Source organism: Micrasema longulum, unplaced genomic scaffold (genome assembly GCF_059751315.1).
Source record: "Micrasema longulum isolate JH-2025_06_02 unplaced genomic scaffold, ASM5975131v1 h1tg000955l, whole genome shotgun sequence".
NCBI lineage: Eukaryota > Metazoa > Arthropoda > Insecta > Trichoptera > Brachycentridae > Micrasema > Micrasema longulum.
The window spans coordinates 1-27,306 of NW_028278146.1; the positions used below are offsets into that span (position 1 = coordinate 1).

General features: G+C 34.2%; 1 protein-coding gene across 2 annotated transcripts; it reads left to right on the top strand.

Annotated features, from left to right (window-relative positions):
- The first annotated feature begins 1,021 nt into the window (after positions 1-1,021).
- Positions 1,022-16,643, top strand: eIF5 (eukaryotic translation initiation factor 5). Of its 2 annotated transcripts, XM_088232209.1 has the most exons (11): positions 1,022-1,154; positions 2,919-3,015; positions 4,332-4,567; positions 6,894-7,111; positions 7,717-7,834; positions 8,937-9,123; positions 10,320-10,463; positions 10,884-11,140; positions 12,091-12,298; positions 13,227-13,421; positions 15,537-16,643. In XM_088232209.1, exons 4-11 carry the CDS (start codon positions 6,955-6,957, stop codon positions 15,663-15,665), a joined length of 1,395 nt encoding a protein of 464 aa, XP_088088335.1. In that variant the 5' UTR covers positions 1,022-1,154; positions 2,919-3,015; positions 4,332-4,567; positions 6,894-6,954; the 3' UTR covers positions 15,666-16,643. The 2 variants fall into 2 exon arrangements, with proteins under 2 accessions (XP_088088335.1, XP_088088334.1); XM_088232208.1 differs by lacking the exon at positions 1,022-1,154 and having other exon boundaries at positions 2,910-3,015.
- The last annotated feature ends 10,663 nt before the right edge of the window (positions 16,644-27,306 follow it).

The window sequence follows — 27,306 nt, forward strand, 5'->3', positions numbered from 1 at the left end:
TCATAAAAAAAACTCATTTAAAATACCCTTACTGATGCATTATTTTAAAAGTTGACTTTTAGTATATTGACTCAGATAATTAGATGATGTGTTGGACAAAACATCGCGAACCCGCCTAATTTCAATGGAGGTTCTAAATGACCTTAAAACTAAATCGGCCCTGTGTGGTCATAACTCGTTTTGCGAAAATGATTGCAAATTTATGCAGGTGGTGCAAATTGTCTTGTATTCGCGATGCAGACGTTGTGCGGTGCGCGCGCGGCCACTGCCGGTGTTGCACAATACCCGACCTCGACCCTGACCCGACTCGAGGCCTTGACTCCCGATCTCTTCAGCAGAATTTCCCCGAACTCCACTTATTAGTTTGGAAGGTGTTCAGTAGTTATTACGTCGCTGCCAACGCCATCGAGTTCTCAATTATTTTTTTGAACTGAAATTACATTTTTTTTTTAATGAATTGCAAAATTTACAATTTGCATTTGCAGTTTTTGAAATGGCGATCTTTTTACTGTCCTTAAAATATTTTGGGTATGTTTTTTTTGTTCCGTGGCCTATTTACCTCACACTCCCCAGCAAAAAATACGTTTTTGAAAATTGCTAAAACAATGACATGTCAATATTTTCTTTTTGACTTTTGTTTACTCAGCTGTAGACAATCATCAGTATACACTTCTAAAGTTCTATTTTTTATAGTTTCAAGGACTAGTTTGTGACCATTAGTATTTTTAACTACAAATTAATGTTGGCTGCAAGAATTTCTTCTTCTCCTTTAGAGTTTTGGGAGCTTCCCCAAAGCTGTTTCCATTGCTATTTTATATTTAAGATAGTATTATTAACTAAATACTGCGATTTGTTCATAATTATTCAATTGTATAAACAATTTTTCTCACCCAGTTTTGAAACTGATTATTAACAATGTAACAGTTAGTTTATTGTTGCAATATACCAGGACTGTTACAATATGTATCATATTATAAAACACCTGTATGCCTGTTTTGTGAAATAATTATTGAAATTGATCAGTATTGTTTTTATACAAATTGAATTCGCTTATGCCTGAATTCAAATGAGGCAAATAAAATTTGGTTGAACATCTTAAATTTTAAACTGAAGCTGATAAATTATGTGCAAATGTTCCGCTTTCTTCTAGAAAGGTAAGATAGTAATTATTTTCCCATGTTCATATTTCCAGATGGATAGCAATAGGTGCAATTTTTTGTAGTTATTAATGATTTGGATATTACTTCTTCGCCTTTTAGTACCGGATTGGTTTAATCATAATATTCTAACTCTGCAATTATAAATGGCTATCGATAAATTTACACTATCAACTCAATTTTTTTTTTATAAGAAAATTTGGAATGTTTTTAAATGATTTCATGTTATTGTTATTGGTAACATAAATAATATAAAGCACACCGCTGATAAAATTTTTGTGTCAATATTCAAATTTGCTTTGTCTGACAAAATCTATGGTTAGGTGTAATGAGAAACTTCAGTGGTTCTCTTTTTTTTTTAAAGAAAAAGTATCCATTAAAAGACTATCAAAGTAATCAAAAATTTAAAAAAAAACATTTCTGTATCATATTATCATCGCTATGATTTTTTAAAGTTTTGTAATTTTAAAATTACTCAATCCGTGACACCACATTTTGTCGTCGGTGAATTGTGCTGCTATTTAAAAGTAGAACCCTGTAGCTATCAAAATACACTAAATGTTGAAAAAAATGTCTACCTTGAAACTGGAAATCTTTCACAACACATAACGCAATGCTAAAAATGATTGGTTTATTGTTCACATGAATTTGTGATGTTTCAAAGTAGTTCAATTTTATTAAAACCGTTAAAAAAAAATAAAAAAAAATATGTAAATCTCCCGTAGCACCGAAATTTCTCATTTTAGGAAAAGCGAAATAAATAGAACCATTTTTACTATATTTGTTATAAATTTTAAAATCTATTCTCTTCAGAATAAGATAAATGATTTCATGTCCGGGAAAAGAAACGGTTTTATAAAAATAGATGAACACTGGGATTCTCTTCTTCTTCCTCTCCTTTATCCTATTTCATTTGAGGCCAGCTCTCCTTGTCCTACCTTTCCACAGTCTCCTGCTTTGGGCCATCGTCTCATCAAACTGGGCTTCCTCCATCTTCCTTCTTACAGCATCCCACCACATGGGCACTTGGTCAACCGTGAAGTTTAAGCGCCGTACGCCCCCCATTTTCTTCATGTCTCGCTAAATGGCCATACCATCTCAGTCTGCATTCCCCTATTCTTCTGTGCAACTGAATTAATAATACAATAACAAACTCCCATTGTTACTGAAAAGAAACCTTATAAGAAATTATATTGGATATGACTTTCAATTAATATGATGAGATGTGGTAGTCTCCTCCACTCTTGTCAGTCTGCTGCCCTTCCTCTCCAGTTCCCCACTTCCAAAGTTGTCGTATCCGCGCTCATGCAGTCCATCCATCGCATTTTGGGCCTTTCTAAAGTCTTAGTCGTCCTCGTGCCACAGAGATAGTAAGGGGTTTTATAGGGTTTATCAGCGTCCATTCAAATTATATGACTAATCACCTCGAGCTCCCCGCCTTGGTGGAGCTGATCATATCAGGGGCTCTGTAGATGTCACATAGCTTCCTTTAGTAGCGACGACACTAACGGTTATTTTCTCTCGCATGAGGCACAGACTACTCTTTAGTTCGAGAGGATACTTCTCTCGAACGCTGCAATGGTTCCCTCAGTAGTTTTTCTCATAATCCAGGTTTCGGAGGCAGGTCAGATTTGGTTTGACCGTAGTTTAGTTTAGTATTACTTGTTTCTGGAGCGCGCAGTAGTAACGGTTTGCAGTTTTTCTATTCTTTCATGTTAACAGAAATGTCATTTTAATTTTTGTATTCTCTATTGTTTACAGAGACATCAGTACAGAGAGGAGACACGTGCACCGGACCCCCAACTGCGTTATCCAACGCATCGTGCATGACTCGCTTTAACCTGTTTAACGGTTATCGGTGAGTATTCAGTACTGTAAAAACTTAAGTTCTTGGAAGCACAGGACTAATCAAAACCGCCTCTTGGTTACAAAACCCTCGCAAATTGCATTAAACACTGGCAGCGCTCGTACCGACAGCGCATGTTTCGACAGAGAAACTGAGAAGCTCCATTAGGAAGCGAAAATGGAATTCAAATTAACTTTTATTGAACCAATATAACATTGCAAATAAAAACAATATTTAAGACGTTAAATTGGGACAACGTATCGGGCCAGGAACCCTCGAGTAATGGCTCGATATTATGAGCGCATATTACTCTCCAATAGCAAGAGCATTTGCCTCTTAAACAAAGTTTCACCGATGTGAAAGATGTTGATCTCCACAGTCATCATGTTGAACTGCCTGACTGTTGTTCCATTCGGCATAGCCAGAGACTGGTTTGTTCTGGAAGCCGGGAGGTAAAGCAGTCTGTGCTGATGATGTCGAAGATATACACTAGGAACATAAAAAATGATACTATCCGAATTGGCTCATTTCTGAATGATGAGATTCAATAGCACCGAGGTTATTTTTGGACACTAAGCTCCAATAAGGAAGTGGACATGGAATGCATATTATGTATATGTGAATTAAAAGTGCATATCTCGTTGTCTCATGGTATTCATATTTGGCTACCGTGCGTGAGGTCCAGGGTTTGACTCCTGCCAAGGTCTACATTTAATGTTTTTTTTTTTAATACTCATTTTTACTTCATGTAATGAAGTGATCGAGATGCACTGCATTTGATGAATTTTATACCTTCCCATCAGATGTTTCCTATTTATCAAAAAAAATTTTTTTTTGTGGTTTTGAGTAAAATATTTCACAAAAACCAAGTGTAATTTACTGTTACCAATTATCTTATTTCTTTCTTTCTTTTTCTAAGTTTCGGAAACTTCTAGATGAAGGTTCTGCTGTGCGGATGATGAAAAATCTATACACATTATATGTGAATGTGATGATTCATATTACAAAAGAAGCCGCATCCTCGGGGGCCACTGGTTAAACCCGGGGATGTTAGAGCGCTCGCCCCCTACTTTTAGTAGCCAGATGCATCTGGGCTCGGAGGGGGAGCTTTAGCAATATCTATGAGAAATTGCCCTTTACTCGGTAGCCAGACTCTTTAAAGATGTAGGCTTGAAGGGCGAGCACTAATTTATGCGGACCCGTCACAATAGATCTTCACAGCCCGCAGTGACGTCAGGTGCTTATATAGCACTGAGCTCCATTTTTCCGTAGTTTAACCGAGAAATTGTGATATGAAATATGAATTTGAATCTAATTTTTATTTACAGAACATCAAAATTTTTAAGTAGCAGACACCGGATTTTGCAGCCCTTTAGAGAGACGTGACTATCAGCTGTACAAGCGCTGTATGGAATCGAGCGAATGAATTTGTCACTAGGCCCAGTGCCTCTGTCACCGTCGCCAAGCGCCCCCCGCCCCCCCATGCTCCTCCTCTCCCGCCCTTAGCCGCATTACTCCTACTCACTTCTCCAACATTGCAGCCGTACCCTTTTATTTTCATAAGGTCAGTTTTGTACAATGGTTTTCTTTTTTTTGTGTTTTATCTGTTTATCTAATTATAATTTTATGGTTGATTGGTAATGATTGTCCGTGGCTTGATGTAATATTTATTTATATATGCGTAATTTTTTTATTACATTTTGAAAACATTTTTTTACAGTCATTTTTAATTTAAACTCTTAGTGCGTTGCAAAAAAAATAATTTTGTGCTTGGAAAAGGACATTATTAATCATGAAATTTTATTTCAATAAAAATATATCAAAATAGTAAAAGGTATATCAAGAAAGTAAGTTCAGTTTGCATTTCTTGCCATCGCAGTTTTGCGCATGTTATCATGGCCTTCATCGAACTGTCTAACCCATCTCCTTACCATTGAATCGCATGTTATCCGTACACCTCACAGTTCTGTTGATGAACGTGGACTGGTTTAATGTTCTTCGCATTAAGGAAACTAATTACAGACCTTATTCCACAAATGGCTGGATATTCAATTTTATTCAACATTTTAAACAAGCATCACGAAGCGTACATTGCAGTCAGCTAACTCATAATGCTGAAACTGCGATGGCAAGAAATACAAACAGGACTCAATTTCTGGACATACCTATATATCTTTGTATATATAATTCTTTTGTACGTGTGATGTTACTAAACTCCTAAACGGCATAACCGATTTACGTGCGGTTTTCAGTAAAATGTAGATCTTTGTTATGCGCGTTTTTGTACATATTCAAATTTTAAATCGAATCTGTAAAAAAAAAGTAAGGAGCACAAATATTTTTTTCATCGACCTACCAGGATTGCATTCGACGAGAAAAAAAAAAATGTTGTTTTGTTGTATATAAAAAAAGTTTGTTTTTGAATGTTTACTAACAAAACTAGCTTTTTATGGATCCCAATTAGATTATTTCCTTAAATTCCTTATAATTTATTTCCATTTATTTCTTTTTACTGGATTTTTAGTAATACTAAAATAATATTGCATTCTGTGTATTTTGTTGCGAACGATCAGAAATTTTGACTCGGTTTATGTAATGAAAATTTTACATATTGCTTTAGTACGTAGCCAACTTGAATACAACTCGGTTATATGGTCACCATATTATAAAGTACATATAAATAATATTGAAAGAGTTCAACATAAATTTTTAGGTTTCGTTATTTTAAATTAGGTATATCAGTTGAAGATATTAATTACTCATACTTAAATAAATAATTAAATGTACAAACATTAGAAAATAGAAGAAAACTGAATGATTTGTAATTTTTATTTAAAATATTAAATTCAATATTTGATTTTTCTGAACTGTTACAACTAATTAACTTGCGAGTTCCGGGCCGGGTTACCCCATTTAATAAAATATTCTATGTAAATGTATCTACAACAAACTACTGTGCACACTGCACACTCGCCAATAAGGAGAATTCATACATTTGTAAATGAATACGCAAATGACGAAGATATATTTAATACAACACTTTTGAATTTTAAAAGATAATGTATCAATTTACTATCTTCAAATTGTAATACCTAAATAATACTATGTTGATTTCAATTGTTTACCGTTTATTGACTTATATCTGTATTCTAAATTAGTATTTTTCTAACTTCTAATTTTAAGATTATTTTAATATAACCTATACCAAAATCCGTACTACTGTTCTCCACTGCAATATATGTATGTATTATTATGTATCCCCATATATTGTCTACTAATTCGTAATGATTTTTTTATTTTTTATTATTATTTAATTTTTCTTTCTCTTCTTAATTAATTTTTATTTTTTGCTCCTTTTTTGTGTTAAGTGCATTCCTGTCTTCATATTTAAAAATGCACGTCTGTTTATTCCACTTTATACTAATATGTAAAGATGATATTTTTGATATTTTTCTTTTTCTTCTAAAAATCAATATATATTTTTTGGTACTTCTGTGTAAAATACATGTCTGTCTTTATTTGTATATATGCATGTAAAAACATGTAAAAGCCTAAAAGGCATTTAAATAAATAAAAAATATTAACTGCCATTCAATACATCTTTGAAAATCGCATTTATGAATAAAGTGCACCCCTGTTGGTGCGATGGGTTGAGTTTGACATTTACAAAAAGAATTATATATTTGAAAATGAATTATTTTATGTTTTGGAATTCAATCATAAACAAGTACGCAGGTAAGTTTTTTTCCAAGCTAATAGCAGGCAAACCAACGTTCGGGCAGAACAACGTCTGTCAAGTCAGCTAGTGTATAGTATATAGACATATGTATAGTAATCCAAAAATTGCAATAGCATGTGAATAATAACTCTTATTTTGTAATTTTTTTTAGACGAAGCAGGAGGGATTCAATACACTAATAGTTCCAAAAGAGACGAGAAAGGCCATTCAAGATGGGTTCGGTGAATGTGAATCGCAGCGTCTCCGACGCCTTCTACCGCTACAAGATGCCGCGGATCTGTGCCAAGGTCGAGGGCAAGGGGAACGGCATCAAGACTGTCATCGTCAACATGAGTGAGGTGGCCAAGGCTATCGGAAGACCCGCCACGTGTGAGTATCAATTACTAAATGATTTGTTCACAAATTTTTCTCCGAGTGTGCTGCGGTTTGATTTTGTGAGGAATGTAGAAATTAGAAGGTTTGATTAGTACAAGCAACTGGACTCTGACTAGCAGGTGCGGTACCTACTCGCTTAGACTGTCTCAGCACCCTGTCTAGGGGCCTGGTTACACAGCAGTCTGTCAAGCAGGAGGCACTTTCGGCCTGATCCAGACAGGGCGAAGCTTCCGACGATTCTTGACTAGAGCCAGAGGGAGGATCAAACTGAAGAAGTAAAATACGGGATTCGACTAATTGTTGACTATGTTTATCCAGATAAGTTAAGTTTAACATATTGACTTATTTGTACCGTGTTGCAGTTCGGCATGGTACAATCACAAAATATGTATGAAAAAAAAAAAATCCGTTTCCATTATATGTTGCAAAATTATTTTTATAATTACAAGCGATTTAAGTTATTTTTAATTAATATCTGCGAAGCATACCAGACATCCGATGGAAGCAACGATAATTTTACAATATGAAAGCATTAAAAAAGTATGTAATATATTTGGTAGCGATACATATGCTGAATTAGTATCTTTTTTTGGTTTTAGATCCTACCAAGTTCTTCGGATGCGAACTCGGAGCTCAGACGCAGTTCGATGTGAAAAATGAAAGATTCATTGTCAACGGAAGTCACGATGCTGCCAAGCTACAAGATCTTCTGGACGGGTAACTTTTTTTGCTTAAGATTGAATTAGATTAAGCTGTAGTTGGCTTCCAAAGTAAAGGATCTTTCAGCTATAGGAAACGAACATAAAAATGAAAATATGATTCTTATTTCCTCATAACTGTCACTTTATATTGCGATATCCTGCCCTGTAATATGTTATTTGATAAATTTAAGAAAATAATATCGGCAAGTTTTTAGGTGGGTAATGAATAATTCATTAACATATTACAACAGAGATGAAGAACATTTAAGATAAGGTAATATAGAAGTCTAGGCATCTACAGGGCTTATGACCTGTCAATGGCTGGTTTAAGTGGCCACTTTACACACTGTGTAACATTCACCATTCTGCCCATATTTGAACATCTATATTCCTTCAATTCTTTCATCTGTTGATGTTTGTGAAGTTAAAGAGCTGAAACCTTTATTTATGCGGGTGAAATTCATCTAATTAAATTATTTCACCTACATACTAGGCCACGCCTGAAAATGTTATTTTTTCAATTTCTATACTTCTTCATGTACCCGCATAAACAAAGGTTTCAGCTCTTTAACTTCACAAACATCAACAGATGAAAGAATTGAAGGAATATAGATGTTCAAATATGGGCAGAATTGTGAATGTTACACAGTGTGTAAAGTGTCCACTTAAATCAGCCATTGACAGGTCATGAGCCCTGTAGATGCCTAGACTTCTTTATTGCCTTCTCTTAAATTTTCTTCATCTCTGTTGTAATATGTTAATATAAACAGCTCCCCAGGGAGTTGAATCCAGTCCCTGTCTACAAAAATTTGGACATACTCAAAATATTGTTGAATAATTCATTGTTTGTTTTATTTGGCTTTTGTGCATTTCTTTTGTATTTTCTATCATATTATTAATGATCGAGGATGTGCGCTGCAGCAGCTTCGCCGATGGGCAAAGACCGAGGGCAGGAATGAGTGGAGGGAAAAAGTGAGGCTTGTTGCAGACCCACCCCGCAATTGTTATCCAAAAGAGAGATTTATCGCAATTTCCATCATTTTGACTGATGGATGCACCAGTACTGTCTGAAACTCGGGCAAGAAGTGCTATGCTATCAATGTGGTGTGTGATTCCAGGTTCATCCGCAAGTTTGTGTTGTGTCCGGAGTGCGACAACCCGGAAACTGAGTTACTGGTCAGCGCCAAGAAGGGCGTTATCTCCCAAGGGTGTAAGGCGTGTGGTTTCCACGGCGCGCTAGACTTCAACCACAAACTCAACACCTTTATACTCAAGAACCCACCCAATGCTCCTGTTTCCGGACAGGTTTGTTTTTTTTTTATCAATAGTATTTTTTCTAATAAGGATTATTAACGTCATTAAGGAAATGCAACTGATCTAATCCAAACTTTAAAGAATGACATATTTGCGTTCCTATGATTTATCCAAACATATGAATCTTGGGGCCTTTTTAACAAGTTATAAATAGATTGATTCCTCACATCCTATCTCTCATAAAATGTCTAGCTTTCATTCTTTGCTTAACCGAATTATCAATATACCTCTAAGTACTATAAAATACAAACATGAATTAAATATTATAAAACAAATTGCTAAAAGTAATGGATATAATAACGAACTAATAGAAAAAATATCAAAAGTTTTAATTAGAAATAAATTGTTGGATTAATACTTATACTAAGCACATAATAAGTTGATAAATCTTGCTGAAAAATTTTATATACTGGCCTATTAACTACAAAAATATTAAATTTTTTCCTTCACATATTCAACCCGCGTATTATACAAATAATAATTTAGGAAAAAAATTTGAAAATTCAAAATCAAAAATAGACATTTTAAATGGAAGTGGCTTATACCAGATCCAATGTGGAAATTGTAACCATTAGTACATCGGCCAAACTGTGAGAAATTTAAATATTTGAATGAAATCCATTCTTTTGATTCATATGAAATCAAACTCCTTTTATTCTAGAACAAGTAAAGACCATATAATGAAATAACTTCTAAAATCTAGAACTACAAAAAAAAAAATTGGAAAAAACAAGAATTAATAAAGTTATATTTGAAAATCCCTCACCATTACTTATAATATTTGTCCATTTTATAAACCCCCCCCTCCCACTCTTTTATTAGCCCCTCCCGACCCAGTCAGTACCTAGATTTTTCATTTCTGTATATTTATGTTTAGTTTATAATAACATCTGTAGATGGAAGGAACTGTGTCTTTCGAAACTAGTAGTGCATTGAAATACACCCACGTGGTCTAAAAACAAAGTGTTTTATTAATTATGTATTTGAGTTGTAAATAAATTACTATTAGAACATGGGAATTAAATTTTGGTAGAGCGGGGTTCGAACCTTCGACCTTTGATCCGTGAGTCTGCGACACTAGCTACGGGACCAACCACGGTTGAGGATTCTGACATGTCGAATGTTAGAATAAATATTGCTTTTACATATTATATGCAATCGATCTATATCTTCCCCTTCATAATCAGGCTACTACCGGCAGTGAGGGCAAGCGCAGCAAGCGCTCCAAGAAGGGCTCCGTGACCAGCAACGGGGAAACATCACAGGGAGACATCACCGACCAGAGTATTGACCAAGATCACAGCATCGAGATACCCAAACTTGTTTCTCAGGTTAGCTCATTTTCTGTTTCATACCGATATGTTTGTAATACAAATTAAATAACCTTAAAAAAATATTCAAAAAGGCATGTAATTTTATATGAAATAAGTCATTTTGACCGTATATGGATAAATTCGATTGCAGATCAATTTATTTTCTACAAATATTTAGATGTGAAAAGAGAAATACGAAAATGAAAATATAATTTTAAAAAGCAAATCATCAAGCCGTTTCTCCGCTCGTCACTCCTATACATAAGGGTCGGCAGATTGAAATAAACGAACAAGAATTTTATTCATGAACATTCTATTATGAAAACTCTGCTTTTTTTTTCAGTTTTGCAATATGTCTTTTTACGTTTTACGCCTATTACATGTTAAATGCTTCACCGTTGATTATGAAGTCGTCTTATTTGAAATGTCCTTTTTTAGGTTTCAAAGGACAAAGGGAAAGGAAAAGAGGAGGAAGATGACGAAGACACGTGGGCCGTGGATGTATCGGAGGAGGCGGTACGAGCTCGGCTGCAGGACCTGACGGAGGGAGCCAAGAACATGACCTTGACGGACGACAACGAGAAGAGCGAGAAACAGCGCATGGATCTGCTGTATGACCTCATCAAGGGGCGCCGGGACGCAGGGCAACTGGACACTGCAGCCGTGCAGAAGGAGATCCTCGCCGAGGCAGAGAGGTACAGTGTAGACAGATGTCAATAGATTGCAAAAAGGCTTTAGTTTCAATTCCAACTGATACTAGATAGTACTTTTATGTTGCTCTTCTGGATTGTTGCATTTTTTTTTTAACCCTTATAAAGACCGCTAAAAAATCCCTCGAGACAGTGCTGTAATGTCGTGTTACGGTAAGCAAAAGATGTTTTTAAATACAGATATTTAGAAACAGGAATGGTTGATGGTTGGAATTAGTGCCTCAACATGTAGTCTCAATAGAACTACACCAAAACTAAGTTTCTCATTAAAATTAATTTATCAACAATATTTTGAGTCTATCCAAATTTTTGTAGACGAGAACTGGATTCAACTCCCTTGAGATTAATATTAATATATCAACAGAAGTGAAGAACATTTTATATACGGGAAGTGTAGGGATTTACAGGGCGTATGATCTAACACTGGCTGGTTTAAGTAGTCACTTTACAAATTATAACATTCACCATTCTGCCTATGTTTGAATGTCTATTTGCCTTTAATTCTTTCATCTTTGCGAAGGCAAACAGTTGAAGCTTTTTTTGACACGGGTGACATTCTGACCGAATTATTTCACCTACGTACCTAGCAGCGACTGAAAATATTTAAAAAAAATTATACTTCTTGGACCACCTGGTTTTACTGAAATCTATGTCTTTTTCTTATATAAAAATATGATTTGAATCTCATTTTTGCAATAAAAATTTTGGAGTTTTCATTTTTTGTTTTTTTTAAAAATTAAACAGCTACCTGTTGGTAGCAGGCCATGTCTAGAACTGAGTAACGTTGACCTGAACTGCCCTGTGAACCATCGGGTGTGGACAAAGGTATGATGATTTATACAATAATCTAGAAGGGTAGGCGCTGCTTATTTGCCTATACGGAATGTATGCCACTGTTACAAATGCATATTTTCTGATGGTGATGAATTGCGCAGGTTGGACATCAAATCCAAGGCGCCCCTGCTCCTCGCTGAGCTCCTGTTCTCCGTTTCCATCGCAGCCGAGGTCAGGAAGCACCGTCTCCTGCTGCTCCGCTTCACTCACCAGGACATGAAGGCACAACGCTCGCTCCTTGGGGGATTGGAGCAGGTCATAGCTCTGCACAAGGACACCCTACTTCCCAAAACCGCCAGCATCCTTAAGGTACCAACATTTATCTGTGGTTTGGGGATAATAATACCTTCTTTTTTCTTAATTCAATATTTTAAACTTTTTAATTTTACGTAGGTTTTTTTCTTGTAGAGTTTGATATAATCGATAGTTGTTACAAATATCACTTATATAACTAAAGTTTTTAATTTTGAAAAGTCATGTTTAGACTTTTCTCAGAATTTCTTTATCTTTGTTGAGATATTTTATTTTATTTATAATAATGAGGAAGTTCAGTGGTTTTTAAATAATTTTTTTATCATGTTATCGTCAATATGATTTTTCAAAGTTTTTAATTTTGAAAATCCTCACCATAACTGCGAATTGTGAAACATAACTGACAAGAAGCAAAGAAAATGTGTTTTTAACTGACGTTTATTGTACCAAACGCTGACTTGCTCGCTTTCTACGACATTGTTTGACCGGATTAATTTTTAGAATCGACATGCACAGTTTATTTTTGTTTCTGACGTTTAACAGTGGAACCTCGTACAATTCAAATGTCAATAAGGTTATGTCAAAGCACTGTCAGTCTAAACAGGCTAAACATCGAAAAACATGGCTTCCCCAGAAACCGGAAATTTGTTGCCGGCTGAAATCATGATGCTGTCATACCATCGTAACAGCGCAATAATTTGTTAGTTGCAAACTCGCGAACACTTAAAGTCCCGACGTTTCTAATCAGTTTATTTTTATGCATTTTTGAAAAACTTCAGCTTACAATTAAATGCTGTAATTTTTACTACTCCCAAGAAAACATTTTTTATATACAATTTCCCGTAGCACTAAACTTCTTCATTACACGTAAAAAATATATATACAAATATAAACTGCACAGAACATGTACAATGGCCCTGTCAAAGTGTTTTATGTATTCTTTTGTTTGTTCATAATGTCTGAAGATATATTTTATTTGACACAGTTGCTGTACGATCTGGACATTCTGGAGGAGGGCGCCGTACTGGAGTGGGCTGACAAGGTGAAGGGGCGCTACGTGTCCAAAGAGCTGGCTCAAGAGATGCGGAAGTTGGCGGAGCCGCTGCTGCGCTGGCTGCGGGAGGCGGAGGAGGAGGACGAGGCCGACACCGACAACGAGGACCAGGAGGATGACCTTGAGGTATCATCGGAAATTCCATTAGCAGTCTAAAAATCCTGCATGTTTCTACCTATCGGCTTTAACCAATATTTGAGAGCAGCCAGCTGTTTTTTTAACAGCTTTAAATATGTCATCGGGAATATTGTCTCTATTATTGCATATTAGTAATATTTTACGATGAATTTTTCTAGCAATGGGGAGGTTATTTACTTAATACAAAATATACTTCTATACACGGTGTTTTAAGGGCCAGAACGCAAAACTTCAGGGGGTCATTCCTGATGGTGAAATTAAAAAAAAAATCTAAAAATTTTTTTCAAAAAACTTTTACTATTTAAAATGGAGCAAATCTTTAATTTTTGGGATTAGCATCCCTTTTACAAACACCTACCCTACAAAAAAATAAGATAAAAACGTATTTGACCAACGAAGCGATGCGCACCAGACGCGGACAAGGGAAGCGGCTGTTTAGAGGAGGGGTAGGGGTTTATGGAAGGGATGCTAGTCCGAGAAACCAAGGATGTACTCCATTTTCAGATTGTAAAATGGATATTTTTTCATTAAAAAAAATTGTTTTTGGAAAATATTTATAAGAATTTTTTTTTATAAGTTTACCACGAAGAATGTTCTTCTAAAGTTTCGGGGTCTGGCCCCGAAACATCGTATATACGTAACGAGTAATTAGACCACTGAGTCATTACATGTCATGTATTATTGCTATGATTTTTGTAAATACTCCGCCCGTGACGTCACTAGTTGTCAGTGAGTTGTCCTGACTGGTGAGTTAGCTTTCCGGAAACCTGAAATCTATCGCAACACATAACAATGCTGAAGTACATCGGTTGATTTGGGAGAACTTGTGACATAGTTGAAAGTAGTTCATTTTTATTCTTTTTTTAAATACATTTTTGAGAAACTTCTCTATAATTATATGCTCTAATATTTTCCACATGTAAGGAAACATTTTTTGTATCCAATTTTCTGTAGCACTGAACTTCCTCATTGATAGTGTGATGAATTCTTTAAAAATATATTTTTCCATCTGTAAGATATTGTAATTTTTCTCATTCGAAGTAAAGTTTTTATAAAAACTATTTTTACCATCCTATTTTGTTCGCCTGTTATATTTCTTATCTCTGTGTCTGGATGGCTGAAGAATACAATTCTGTTTGTGAAACGGAACCAGAATCCCGGACGAGTGGTTTTGAATAGATGGCTGTTCTCAGGAAAAATCCTGAATAAAGAAATCGTGTGAAAATAAGTCTGCCTCGTAGTGTAGTGGTTGGCAGTGACGTTCGGGGTTCGATTCCTGGGAAGGTCGATACACAATATTGACCAAACAGGTAGTAACCTGGACTGGCGCCTAAAGCCTAAGATTGATCACCTTACTTACCTTCATGTAACAGGTGATCGATATACACTGCATTTAGTATTTTAATGCAGTGCCCTCTGCACCATCAGGTGTGGATAGGGAGGGGTATGATGATGATCTGAAGAAAAAATCAAACATTCAAACTTTAGGCTAACATTAATAACTTTAGGCAGAATGGTGAATGTTACACAGTGTGTAAAGTGGTCACTTCAACTAGCCAATGACAGGCCTAAGCCCTGCAAATACCTAGATTTCCATATCTCCTTCTCTGAAATGTCCCCCATTCCTGTTGTAATTTGTTAATCATAATATATGTGTTAAACAATTTGTCAATGAAATATATGTATATACAGTAGAACTCCGTTTATCCAAACTCCAGTCATCCTAATTGAGACATATTTAAATCGTTATCAGGAAATAAAAAATAAAAGAGAAGTTTTCAATTTTAATTTGATTGTGCAATTAACTTTGCCGGACGCATTTAAGTAAGTTTTTGATGTGATTCTAATTCGCTGTATTTCAAAATCAATAACATCTGGCACTCATTAATCCGGAGGATGGGAGTTTTACTGTACTTTGTTATTATTAGAGCACATTTAAGAATATGTTTATGTATGCCCTATTTCAAGATTCAAAATAAATATATAAAATGAAATATTTCTAAGAAAAATTATATTCAACTCATTATAAACTCGTTTCTCAAATATAAACTGTTGTTGTTTGGTTAAGTGTTCTGTGATTTAAACGTTGGTTTGATCTTTTAGATAAAATATGATGACCGTGCTCTCCCGACGCCCATGAAGATCCAAGCTCAGGCCGCAGCTGCAGCAGCAAAACCCAAGGTCCACCACGATGAAGATGGAGCCGATGATGTGGACATCGATGCAATCTAAACCGACACTCTCCGATAGATCTATTTCAGCTTGTCGTGATTCTACCTACTCTAATATGTTTTCCGCTTTGTACATTTTTCAATCGAGTTAAAAAATCGTTTCCTCTGATCTATAAAAGGTGATGTTTTATTGAGATCATACAATAACTTAAGTGCAGAGTTTTTTATCGGCGCTATGCTGTATCGTTCAGTAAGGTATTGTTTTAATAATGTACTTTTCAATTTCCCATTTTTGTGACGATGTTTTAATAGATCAATCTTACCGTACGCTGAAATTATCACACAGCGAAACAGTAGTCACCAAATCTATCGACGCAAAAGACTAGAAGTGCATTATTCTCGTAAATCTTCTAAATATTTCTACGTCACATTTTATTTAGTTCTTTTGTATTATATTGTTAAATTATTTGTTGTGGATTTACGCATTGCAGGCGTGCCAGGAAATGTAGTGACTGTGTCTTTGTGGGCTGCTGTAACTATGATTCATTTACATTTTTCTCATCACAGCGCGTATTGAGATCAGAAATTGGAGAAATTATTGACTTATTTCAGTTAAGGACTGTGGAACAAAATAAATTTTGCATTTATTGTTTTTCTCTCAAATTTAGATGTGTAATAATTGTCTGATTCATAAAATAATATCGCTTATAATAGTAATCCCTCTGTGTATAAAGTTGGCGGTGTTTAAATGCTCCCACTAGGAAATCGGTGTTTAGTTATCTCCGTACAAACTACCCAATGTAATCCCATGTTTGTATCACTTACTCGCTATCTATTAATAGTCGCTTCACATCAATGTACTTTCTGGATAGTTTAAATACTTTGATCTTAAAATAGCATATTGTTAGCATAAAGAGATATGTTATATTATTATAAAATCGTACATGCTTTTTGAACAACACAACCTATAAGAACTTATTATTTGTATCCTTTGTTGAGTTGTTCTTGATTTGTAATGATTAAATCTTTTATTGGAAAACTCGACTTTTTATTTAAAAAAATTATAATGTCTACCATTATATCAACACAAAACAAATGTTATCAAATTAAAACTACTAGATGGATGCTACAATACTCGATGTTTGAGGCCGCACAACGATAAAACACGTTATGCTTATTGTCAGTGATACTGCCGCGATACTACCGCGTAACTACCAATTGATTTTGTTGGCAGACCTTCCTAAAAAGCGTTCTGTTAATCAATCAAAAATCCTGCTGCAGTATCAGAAACTCAAAACTAACCAACCAGCTAAGGGAAGGTAACCACGACAGAAAATCCACCAGAGAACGCAACGGGAACCCACTCTGGTCATATTTTCCCAGGAATCACTACGGCGAGTACATCAATAAGCAGTCGTCCTAGGTGCAAAATGTAAAATTATCTCAAGACAGATACATATGCTTTCGCTGTAGTGATCACTAACTTCGGGGGACCCGGCAAGGCACTAGAAGAAGAAGTTTTAGAAAAACTGTCATTATTTATTGTAAAAATAGCAATAATTGAAAACTAACGGGTCTTAGTCCCTGTAACAAATATATTTCAGTTAAGTATTACAGTTTTCACAAAAAAAAATGGTTACGAGATATTTCAGTTCAGTCGAACCTGGAATAAGGGAGCCCAATGAACCCGGACATATTTCTCTCGTAAAGAGGTCTCTTTTATATCCATGCTTTCTTTTACTGAGGTCCACAAACATAATCAGGCTTCCTATTCGTATCATGTATGTACATTAGAGCCGCGATATAACAAAATCCAAGGGACCAAAAAATAATAACTCGTAAAAACAAAAAAAAAAAAAATACATACTAGGTATGTATATGTTACGCTCCGTCGCGAAAAATGTTGCGCGGCTTCAAAAAACAAAACAGACAGACTGACTTCATAAGGGACAAAAATGGTTTTGTTATACATATTAACGGTATTTCGTTATTTAAATGCATTTTTGTATGAAAAATTGGGTTTTATTTCAATGAGTTAAGAACAAAAAGCCACCCCAGAACCAGTGAAATGAAAACTCTCTGACCCATTTTAGAACGACAATCCGAGACAGAGTAAGAAACTCCGAAATAAGAAGGATTTGCGGCGTCGAAGATGTGCGATGGGGAAGATCAAGAAGAGGTTTCTGGAGAGAGCACGTAGAGAAAGGAGATTCAGAAAGAGTGGTGAAAATAGTGGCAGCAATACCAGTTGGCAGCAGACCCCCCGAAAGACCACCAAAAAGATTGCGGGACAGTTGGACACACAGTTCTAGAGAAGAAGAAAAAGTAAATAACTGATTTGGATCGCATAATTGAATAAGTGATTGTTTCACGCTAGAGACTGTTGAAAAATATATAACTTAGTGGCATAAAGTCACTCACCGTAAATCTTTATTTAATGAGTTATATCTGTCACCGGCGATGTATAAAAATGTATGCAATTTTCTGTATGATAAATAATGTTTTTCAAACTACCTGTATGTGATGACTCAAATTTTGCCAAAAAATGTGTACTCAGTGAGTCAAAGTGAAATGTTTTCTTAAAATTTTCTTCGAAGCTTCTGCTTGCCAAAAACAATAAATTTGGATGCTTAATAGCTACTTACCAATTTAATTAATTTGAAAATGACTACATTCACTTTTCTTGGCAATCAAGTTGAACTGCCAATATTATTAATAATACCACTTGTGTTAAAAATATATTTTCACTTATTTCTGAGTGGATTTAAAATACTTTCTGATATCACCGATCACCGCTACAGTAAATTTTTCATTAGTTATGTATAAAAATTTCCGTTACTGAATTTAAATTGCAATTACAGATATTTAATCGGAGTAATAATTCACTAGAGAAGCCCTTTAAGTCTATTGCATAGAACAAAAGCGTTAAAATTTTTGGTTCGGTTTTTAGTTTAATGACAACGTATAACAGATGGTTTCGGTTTGCGCTTGCAATTCTCGACCTGAGTACCTACAGCCAGTTTTATTGCTGTAAACTGTAGCTAACTGTGGTTGATAATCATAAAATGGTTTTTTGTCCATATGGCCGGCTCTATAAGCCAGTGGTGTATTATTACTCTAAGGATATTTATCTAAGTCTAGTTATTCACACTATTAAGAGCTTATGTTATGTTCGGTCACATAAAAAACTATGTATCTTTACTGTTATCATTTCCCTATCTGCACAAGACGGTGCCTCGGGCACGCATTGGTACGCCAAATGCAGTGTATCTCGATTATAAATTTGATAAAGTCGTCGCCAGATAAGAATAAATAATAACAACCTAACTAAATTAACAGTAAACAAATAAGATGAATTTTTACAAGAAAGAAATAAAATGAAATCTTTTAGATGTCCTTATGGCGGTTTCATAATTTGTAGCCACTTCTTCAACAGGGGTGAGTAGATCCATTCTGCAGTGGCTTGGAGAAGTGTATTGTTGGAGCTTTTTAGGCATTGCCGTAGGCTCCAGGCTCTTTGGCAAAGTAGGGTAGCGGATGAGTTTATCCGTCTAGCCGTAAACATTTCGAAGGCGCCGCAGTACCTAGACAGTCTAAACAGTTGCTAATATGCATTGTTATAGGTGACTCTAATGCAGGGTTAAACCAACTTAAATCAATAATTCATTTCGACATTTCCAACAACCGAACTTGGGACCTCAAACATGGTAGGCAAATAATAACAAGAAGTGCTAATATAGAATTTTCTTTTTTATCAGAATTTTACCTGAGAGTAGCCATCGAGTCAAAAACACTCATCTAGGATTCTGGTTGTATTTTACGCACAAAAGTGTATTCTTAATTCTATTTGCACACGAACAAATTGTTTTAGTAGCCAATATATGCAACTGATCCATCCGAAAAAATCTTTCTAAAGATTGTTCATAAGAATGAACAGCAAAATAATAAAAATAAACGTCTTTGTTTCTCAAACTGTAAGTATGTATTAAATATTTTTTAAACTATTTAATTTTTACTGTAGTGACTATTGCACTTTGGTTTTTAAATTTGTTTAGTTCTATTTTAATATCACTTTAAGTAAATATTTGAAGCATAGACTGGAACCACATTTGAAGCATTTGTTTTACACGGTTTCAAAATAGCATGGTCCAAATAATATTTAATATTATTTTTTTTGAAATGATAATTTATGGTTTGGAACGATAATGGAAGTTTTTTAAAAATTTATAATTAAAAATCCTACCTTTTTAGAAATTTTTTTTTGATACACTCAAAATGTGATGCAAACTTTAACTTATTTTTTATTATTAACCCTAAATATTATTTTTTTTACTTCATCTGTATTTTCCCCATGAATCTTTAGTTCATAGCATCCATTAATTTTTCCTTTTTTTTACAGTCGTGTGCAGAAAGTAGAGTAAATTTTGTGTAAAGAGGTTCCAGTGTATATTTAAATAATTAGAGATATTGTATTTTTGTACAAAAATCAATCACTGTCAGTAGAATGTAAGCAAATATATAAATATAATAATTTGACACAATATTTTGTTAGTGAATACTCAATTAGATTTGGGCTATTGCTATGTACAGTGGGTAATGGGGTCACCTGAATTATTATCCCAGATGTTTATCCCTCCACGTTCAATAAAAAATGCTTTAGCTAGGAGTCATCATTATCCTCAGGCGTTTTTACGTTGGAATATTTCATAGTCTCTTGACTGGCACCTGAAGAGTAAGCCTGATCATCTTACTTTCATATATAAAAAAATAATCAAGATACGCTGCGGTTGGTGTACCAATTTAGTGCCTTATACACCACTAGGTTCGGAAAGGGAATGATGATGAAGTTATGTTTGTATTTTTTATTATTTTTTTTATTTAGTTTGCATCGCAGAATCTCCACCAACATTCTACAGAAATGTCATGAGAGTTAAATTTTAAATAGGTAATAAACCATCACAAACTTGTTGAAAATGCCCTACTAAAACACTAAAAATTGGGTAAATCTTAAGAGTGTAAATATTTATTTTAAAAAAAAAACTTCTTGACCAAGAGAAAAAATATTTTAGCTGGTTAAGCTACATTTACTTTGTTGGATTTATTTGCTGCCTACTGGGCCCTGGTTAAGATGTTGCTTTTCTTACTGTGGGTAGGTACCACGTCAAATGCCCCTCCTTCATGACCCCAGGATCTAATCTGATCCTGACTGCCGCGAGACAAGTTCCAAATAATAAGGTATCATAACCCCAGTGCAAGGTAGGAAATTGCAATCATTGAATTAGGGTTCGGTGGCAAAGCATAAAGATAACACATTTCGCAAACCAGACAATTTCGAGCGTTCATCTGCCAACGGGCAAGCGGCGCGATCATTAGCTGTGTCTATTTTATTTCAAATTTAAATTTAAATGAGCGCGAAAGAAAACTTTCTGCCCTATTGCATTTGCTTTTACGTAACATTTATTGTTTTGTTTGATTACAAGCGTTCAAAATGTAATGTCAAGTAGACGAAAGTGAACATTTTCGACACCTCTTTACTGAGGGAATAAAGCTGTCAAAAATTCTCGCGATATTAGCGCAGTGTACAGTGAATATGCTTCGAATTATTGTTGTAAAATAATGAAGGAGAATACATTATTGACTAATTTGTTGCATTAAAAAAAAAATGTCCTCGTGTTCATTCATTTAAAACTTTAAGTCCGAAGAATAATTACTTTAGCGGACTTATTGCTAAAAGCAATATCTTCCAGACAATCAAAAAACAGACTGGTCAAAAGACTGGAAGAGATTGGTCAAAATTTTGTACTAAAAACCATAAATATATATTAAATAGTACATATATCTGTTAAAATAAAATATTAAAAAAAAACTTAACCAAACAATGTTTTCATCGGTACATATCGAGACGGTATTAAGTCAAATCGGTATTTATGTACGAAAATGTATAGATTTGTATAAAAATTTAATGTATCTTCGCCGGTAACCTGTAATTAAACATGTTTAGAAAAAAAATGTGTAAATTTTTTATTTTTAATTCAGAAAACATAAATTGACTTTGTATTAAAATTTTTAATTGAACTTCTTATTGTAATACAACCCGATTAGAAAAATTGTGACTTATGTTAGAAAATAATGTTTCTTAAAACGATACCAGTAGCTCGATTGAGTGATTACAAATAACTATCGACGTGCTTAAAAGCATGCTAAGCATTTGAGCGATCACTATGAACAAGCTAAGTTATCGCAGTCATAAGTCAACGCGTGTGTAATCTCTAAGTCAACGCCCGTGTCGGTTTGTTTTTAGTTTTCCTCGCAAATAAATACAGTTCATTGGCAAAAAATCAGCGTTTACTATAAAAAATTATACAATATATTGCATTTGCAAAATAGTAAGGAGTACCTATCTAATACAAAAAAGTTAAAATTTAATTACAAATACTGTGGCGACTGCTTTTCTTGACATTTGGCTTGCCAACCACCGGCTAAATGCAATGACTATTATAATAAATAATAAATAAATAAATAAAAACAGCAGTTTACTCCGGTGAATTCAAATATGTTACTGTAACATTAGTTTGATCAACAATATTTTGATTACGTTCAAACGTTTGTAGACATGGCTGGATTCCACTCTTTAGGCAGTTATTAAGATTAAAATTCATTGCAACAGAGAGGGAAAACATTTTTGAGAAGGGAATATGTAAGTCTGTGCATTTATAGGGCTCTGACCTGTCATTGGCTGGTTTAAGTGGCCACTTAACACACTGTAAACACATGTTAGACTTCTTTATTCCGTCCTCAAAAATGTATCCTTTTTTTGTTCCAATGAATTCAATTGATTTTTTGGCTGTTTCCCTGTTTAGATAATCTGAAAATCATTTTACGGAAAATTTGTATCGGAAATGAAGCTTTCCACACATTGCAAAACTAATATATATCTCTTTTCCCGCGCCAACGGTACTTAAAGTGAAATCACCTTGGCAGTGAAAAATTGTTGAATATGTCTCAATTTGCAATAAAACGTCTTAATAATTCCACTTACACCCACATACACATAAAATTTAGTCTCATCTGAACGAGACACATATAATTAAGTCTCATTTTCATTTTATGTTTCACGAATAACACCTTTAAAAAACTTATGTAAACCTTAGATTAGATAATAAACAATGGTTGAATTGTAATTTTAATTTATTTTCTAAAATTATATCATATATCGTCACCCTAACTTGTAAAACTCGCGAGTCCACAAAAGGTAAAAAATGATACTTAGGCGAAAACGCCTATGAAAACTGAAAACTGTTAGGGTTTCAAATATGTAATTAAAACTTGTATCTTCGTAGTGTGTCATTATTATTTAAATAAAAAAATATTTAAAAAAAACTTCCGTTTCATTGGCTACTGAAGAAAATACTGTTTAATACTCTCCCCTGAACAAAAGTAAGTTTGAGACGAGTTTTACAAGTTCATCATTCCACGTCCGCTCCCTAGTAGGAGCATATGGTATCCACCAAGAGCCTTCATGCGTATCTATCTTGCTGCTAACTCCTTTGCGTCATCCCAAGTCAGGTTCTCGTCCCGAAGTTCTGACATAAACTGCCGACGAACAGTCAGCAGTGGACGTCCACGACGCGACATCGAGAACCTGATACCTTGTAAAGTAGGCAAGCGTGGTAAAGGCTCTCAGGAGGCATTTGCAGTATATGGCCTAGCCGACTATCGCCTTCGCTTGAGGAGAGTTGTCATCGGAGTTTGCTGCGTCCGTTCTCTTATTACTTCATTCCTTACGAAGTCAAGCCACCGCACATCCAAGATTCTTCTAAGACACCTATTCTTAAAACTCAGAATTTTCTTGTTTTGGGCGTTATATAGGTGGCATTTAGTTTTCACTGAGTAAAGTTTCACAAGTTGGGCCGACGATATGTATAACTCCCTTATTCGTATCTAATTATGTATAAATGCATAAGACACTATATTCTTTTCTAATTAACACATGCGAAAATCTCATTACAATTTGCACTAAAATTTACATTATTATGTACTCGTAAAATAAAAGCCTAATTTCGAATTTCATTATGTTCATACTAAAATACTTGAAAGTAGGTAGAGAAAAAACTAATGAAGAACTGAATTCGCCGATGTTTTTTAACGTTCTTTTCGATACAAACAAAACAAACAAACAAACCATCCCGCCATTTTCCCGTAGGGGTAGGCAGAGATAATAGAACGCCATATCACTCTGTCGTTGCATACAGACCTCGCTTCCTCTACATTCATACATCTTCTAATGCACGCACGGTGATTATTCCTACTCGATATGACATGTCCATCTTCAAGTATTTGATGGACTTGATTGTGCCATGTTTTTCTCGGTTTTCCTCGTTTTCTGCATCCATCAACATTCACATCGTAGATCTTTTTAGCCGTTCTTTCGCTGTCCATTCACCTCTTTCTTGATTCTGTCGATAATGCATGCCTCAGCCTTGCATAAGTCAAGGATCTCGACATTTGTGCACCTATCATGCATCGTTTTACCATACATGATCGCGTGAGGAATCGCATTCGACAGCATTTAACCTACTTTTATCATTATTTTTCTAATTCCATACTTTACTCCCATGCATTTGAGTTGGCAATAGAGCTCCATTGTGAACTGCTAGTTTTGCCTCTTGCGATAATTTTTTTTTTGCCAAAGATGATTTCAGTGCACCGTTCATCCTGTTCTATCTTTCTCAGTCTTTCCATCCCTAGTAAACATACTTCCCAGATACACAAATTCTTCTACCTGATTTAGAATATCTCAGTTCACACTGATCAGAAAATTTGCAAACATTCTCCCATTTCTATGTTATCACTGTCGAAATTCCTACAATGTATGAAACATTACCTTGTACCCAACAGAACAAGACTTCATACTACATTTAATTTGCCAGTACCTAGGAAACCTAACTCAAGGAAAAACGACTTTTTCTTTAGAGCATGTCATTATTATAATACTGTTCTCTCCGGTCACGCAGACATTTTTCATCTCTCCTATATGAAATATAGAAAATTCCTTATAGACAGTACACCCGTTTAGTTTTATGATGTCGGTAATTATGTATGTATTTGTATGTTCATTATTATAATATTATATTTTTGTACCCTTTACATTATTTTTTATATAACTTTTTTCTTTTCTTATTTTTTAAATAGAAATTTATTTTGTTTCTATTAACTTTATTTTTATAACTGTATATAAGAATATGTATTTTTATTTTATTTGCAACTTCTAAGTGCCTAACAATCGTTAATTGCTTTTATTTTGATACCGTAATGTACTTAATCAATATCTTACACCACTGTGAAAAATTTTTATTGACTGTTTTCACAATTTTCGTTTATTTGTATTCTTATTTTCTGTATACAATATATGCAAAAACTGTTGTTTTTTTCCCAAATAAAAATAAATAAATAAAATAAATTACAAAATTAAACAATCTCTATCGCGTGTACCCGTTTTAAATGTGTTAACGTAAGTTTATATCATGTTTGAGCCACGTGGTTCTCGTATTCATGTTCACAAGAACCCGAGTCTAGAAGGCGGGATCTTAACAAGTTCAGTGAAAGCTTAATACCCGACAGGTGCCAAAATACACAATCTGTTTTTCTCAGAAATAATCAACACAATAAAATAGCTATAAGAAGGTGACACGATGCTATTGTGTTTTGTGTCTGGTGTTTATGTAAGGCCTAAAATTAGTGTCGGTCAGTGGATTTAAGAAAAATAAAATTGCAATAGAATGCATTACTCACAGGTGATCACGAGCGAAAATAAACTCGGTTATTTCAAAAATTTCACAAGAAAGCCGCTTTGATTCACGCAGAAAACTAAAATAAAAATACGAATGTCAAAAAATCTGGCCTAACGAGAATATTGTGAAAATTCCACATGTTTTAAGTGCTTGTTTTTACCAAGAAAACAAATAATAGCAAAACGAAATAAATGTGACAACTCGAACTAGAATATTTTGTAAAACCAACAAAAATAAGCAGTTTTTATTTTAAGGCATATTTAAGGCCAATTACATTAAAAAAAGTTAAGTTAAGTAATTGTTACGTTTTCGTCAAAATCGGGTTGCTTTATTTTTTTCATCGAACTCGACATTTTTTTTATCTTAAATTTTTGGGTTTCAATATTTTTTTTTTACTCTACAAACTAACCAATAAAGGTATTCATTTATATTAATACAAAATTTAACTACAGACGTGTACTAGACGTGGTTAAAAAATGAAATAGCTATTTTAAAACCGGTATTATCTAGAAACAGCTAAATTGTTTCAGAAAAATAAATTAAACTGTTTCTGTAATGAAAATTAGTCGCGATATTATTAATTCACAAAAAAAATGTTTCGCTAAACTATTTCTCTGAAATAACAGTTTAGTAGTCTCAGATTTCAGAAGATCTGAGTCTACTCTCCCCCCTCCAGCTATGTTTGATCATGGCCACGACTCTTTAAGCGAAACAAAAATGTAATCCCGGCCATGGTTTTGCCCACATTGCTCTTAACAGTTATTTCATAAAAACAGTTCCGCGAAGCAGTTTAATTTGTGGATTAATAATATCTTGACTAGTATTTCGTTACAGAAACAGTTTGATTTGATTTCGTGAAACTGTTTCAGCTGCCGGTCGTGCCAGATTTTTGCTCGCGCTGCTCCAAACTATGATTTTTTGTAACGGTTTCACAAAACAGTTTAATTTGTGGAACGGTAACTGTTATTGCTACTCATTTTAAATTTCTATAGGTACTAAAAGTTACCAAATGTTAATATTGTATGTTTTATTATGCTCTTGTACAGTTTTCTCTTTCTTATGGAATAATTGGATGGGGAGGAGCCTATAATAATCATATTAAGATAATAATAATCATATTAGAAACTGTTCAAAAACGAATTATTAAAATTATACTTTACAAAAATTCAACTTTTCCCTCCAACCAATTATTTCAGGAAGCCGAACTTTTGAAGCTACGAGAAATCTATTACCAGAAATGTCTAAAATGTGTTTTTATGCCCAGACATTTATTTCCTAAAACAAATAATAGATCTAGGACAAAGACTATTAATATTATTATATATAAGTTTACTTGAAATCCAGACTCGGGCAAAGACACTAATTTTTCATAGCTCCCAAACTGTTAAATGCATTTCATAAGGACAATATGATAAAGATTCATTATTTGAACATGTTTCGATTAAAATTTTTGTTGAAATAATGGATAAAAAAACAGATTTAAATAGCTTATTTTTTTAATGAGTAGAATATACTTTTATTATAATTTCCTCATTTTTAGTGAGAAAAAAATTGTGTTCAGCGCTCAACTTTTTGATATCTATCGTATTCTTCTGGTAGCTTCTATTTCAATTAAAAATAAAAGTAAACCCCACACAGGCCATGCCTTTATGTGATTATTTTGTTAAATGTAATGTTTTTTTTTGTATTTGTAACTTAAGTATACATATTGTAAAATGCAAAGAAAAAAATACATTAAATAAAAAAAATATATATTTAAAATAAAAATGTAACAAATTGTTATTAATTCGTCTCGTGGTTCGGGCATTTGGCTACCGTGGAAGAGCTCCCGAGTTCGAATACTGACAAACTTAATAATATATTCGTACATATCTTAGAGTTGTAATACGCTAGAGAAGTCCTTCAGCTCTA

Bases quoted from the DNA above. Each gene is read 5' to 3' on its own strand.
- eIF5 (XM_088232209.1), top strand. From the start codon at position 6,955: ATGGGTTCGGTGAATGTGAATCGCAGCGTCTCCGACGCCTTCTACCGC. The intron at 12,299-13,226 runs GTACCAACATTT...TATTTGACACAG, and splicing joins AAACCGCCAGCATCCTTAAG to TTGCTGTACGATCTGGACAT. The intron at 13,422-15,536 runs GTATCATCGGAA...TTGATCTTTTAG, and splicing joins ACCAGGAGGATGACCTTGAG to ATAAAATATGATGACCGTGC.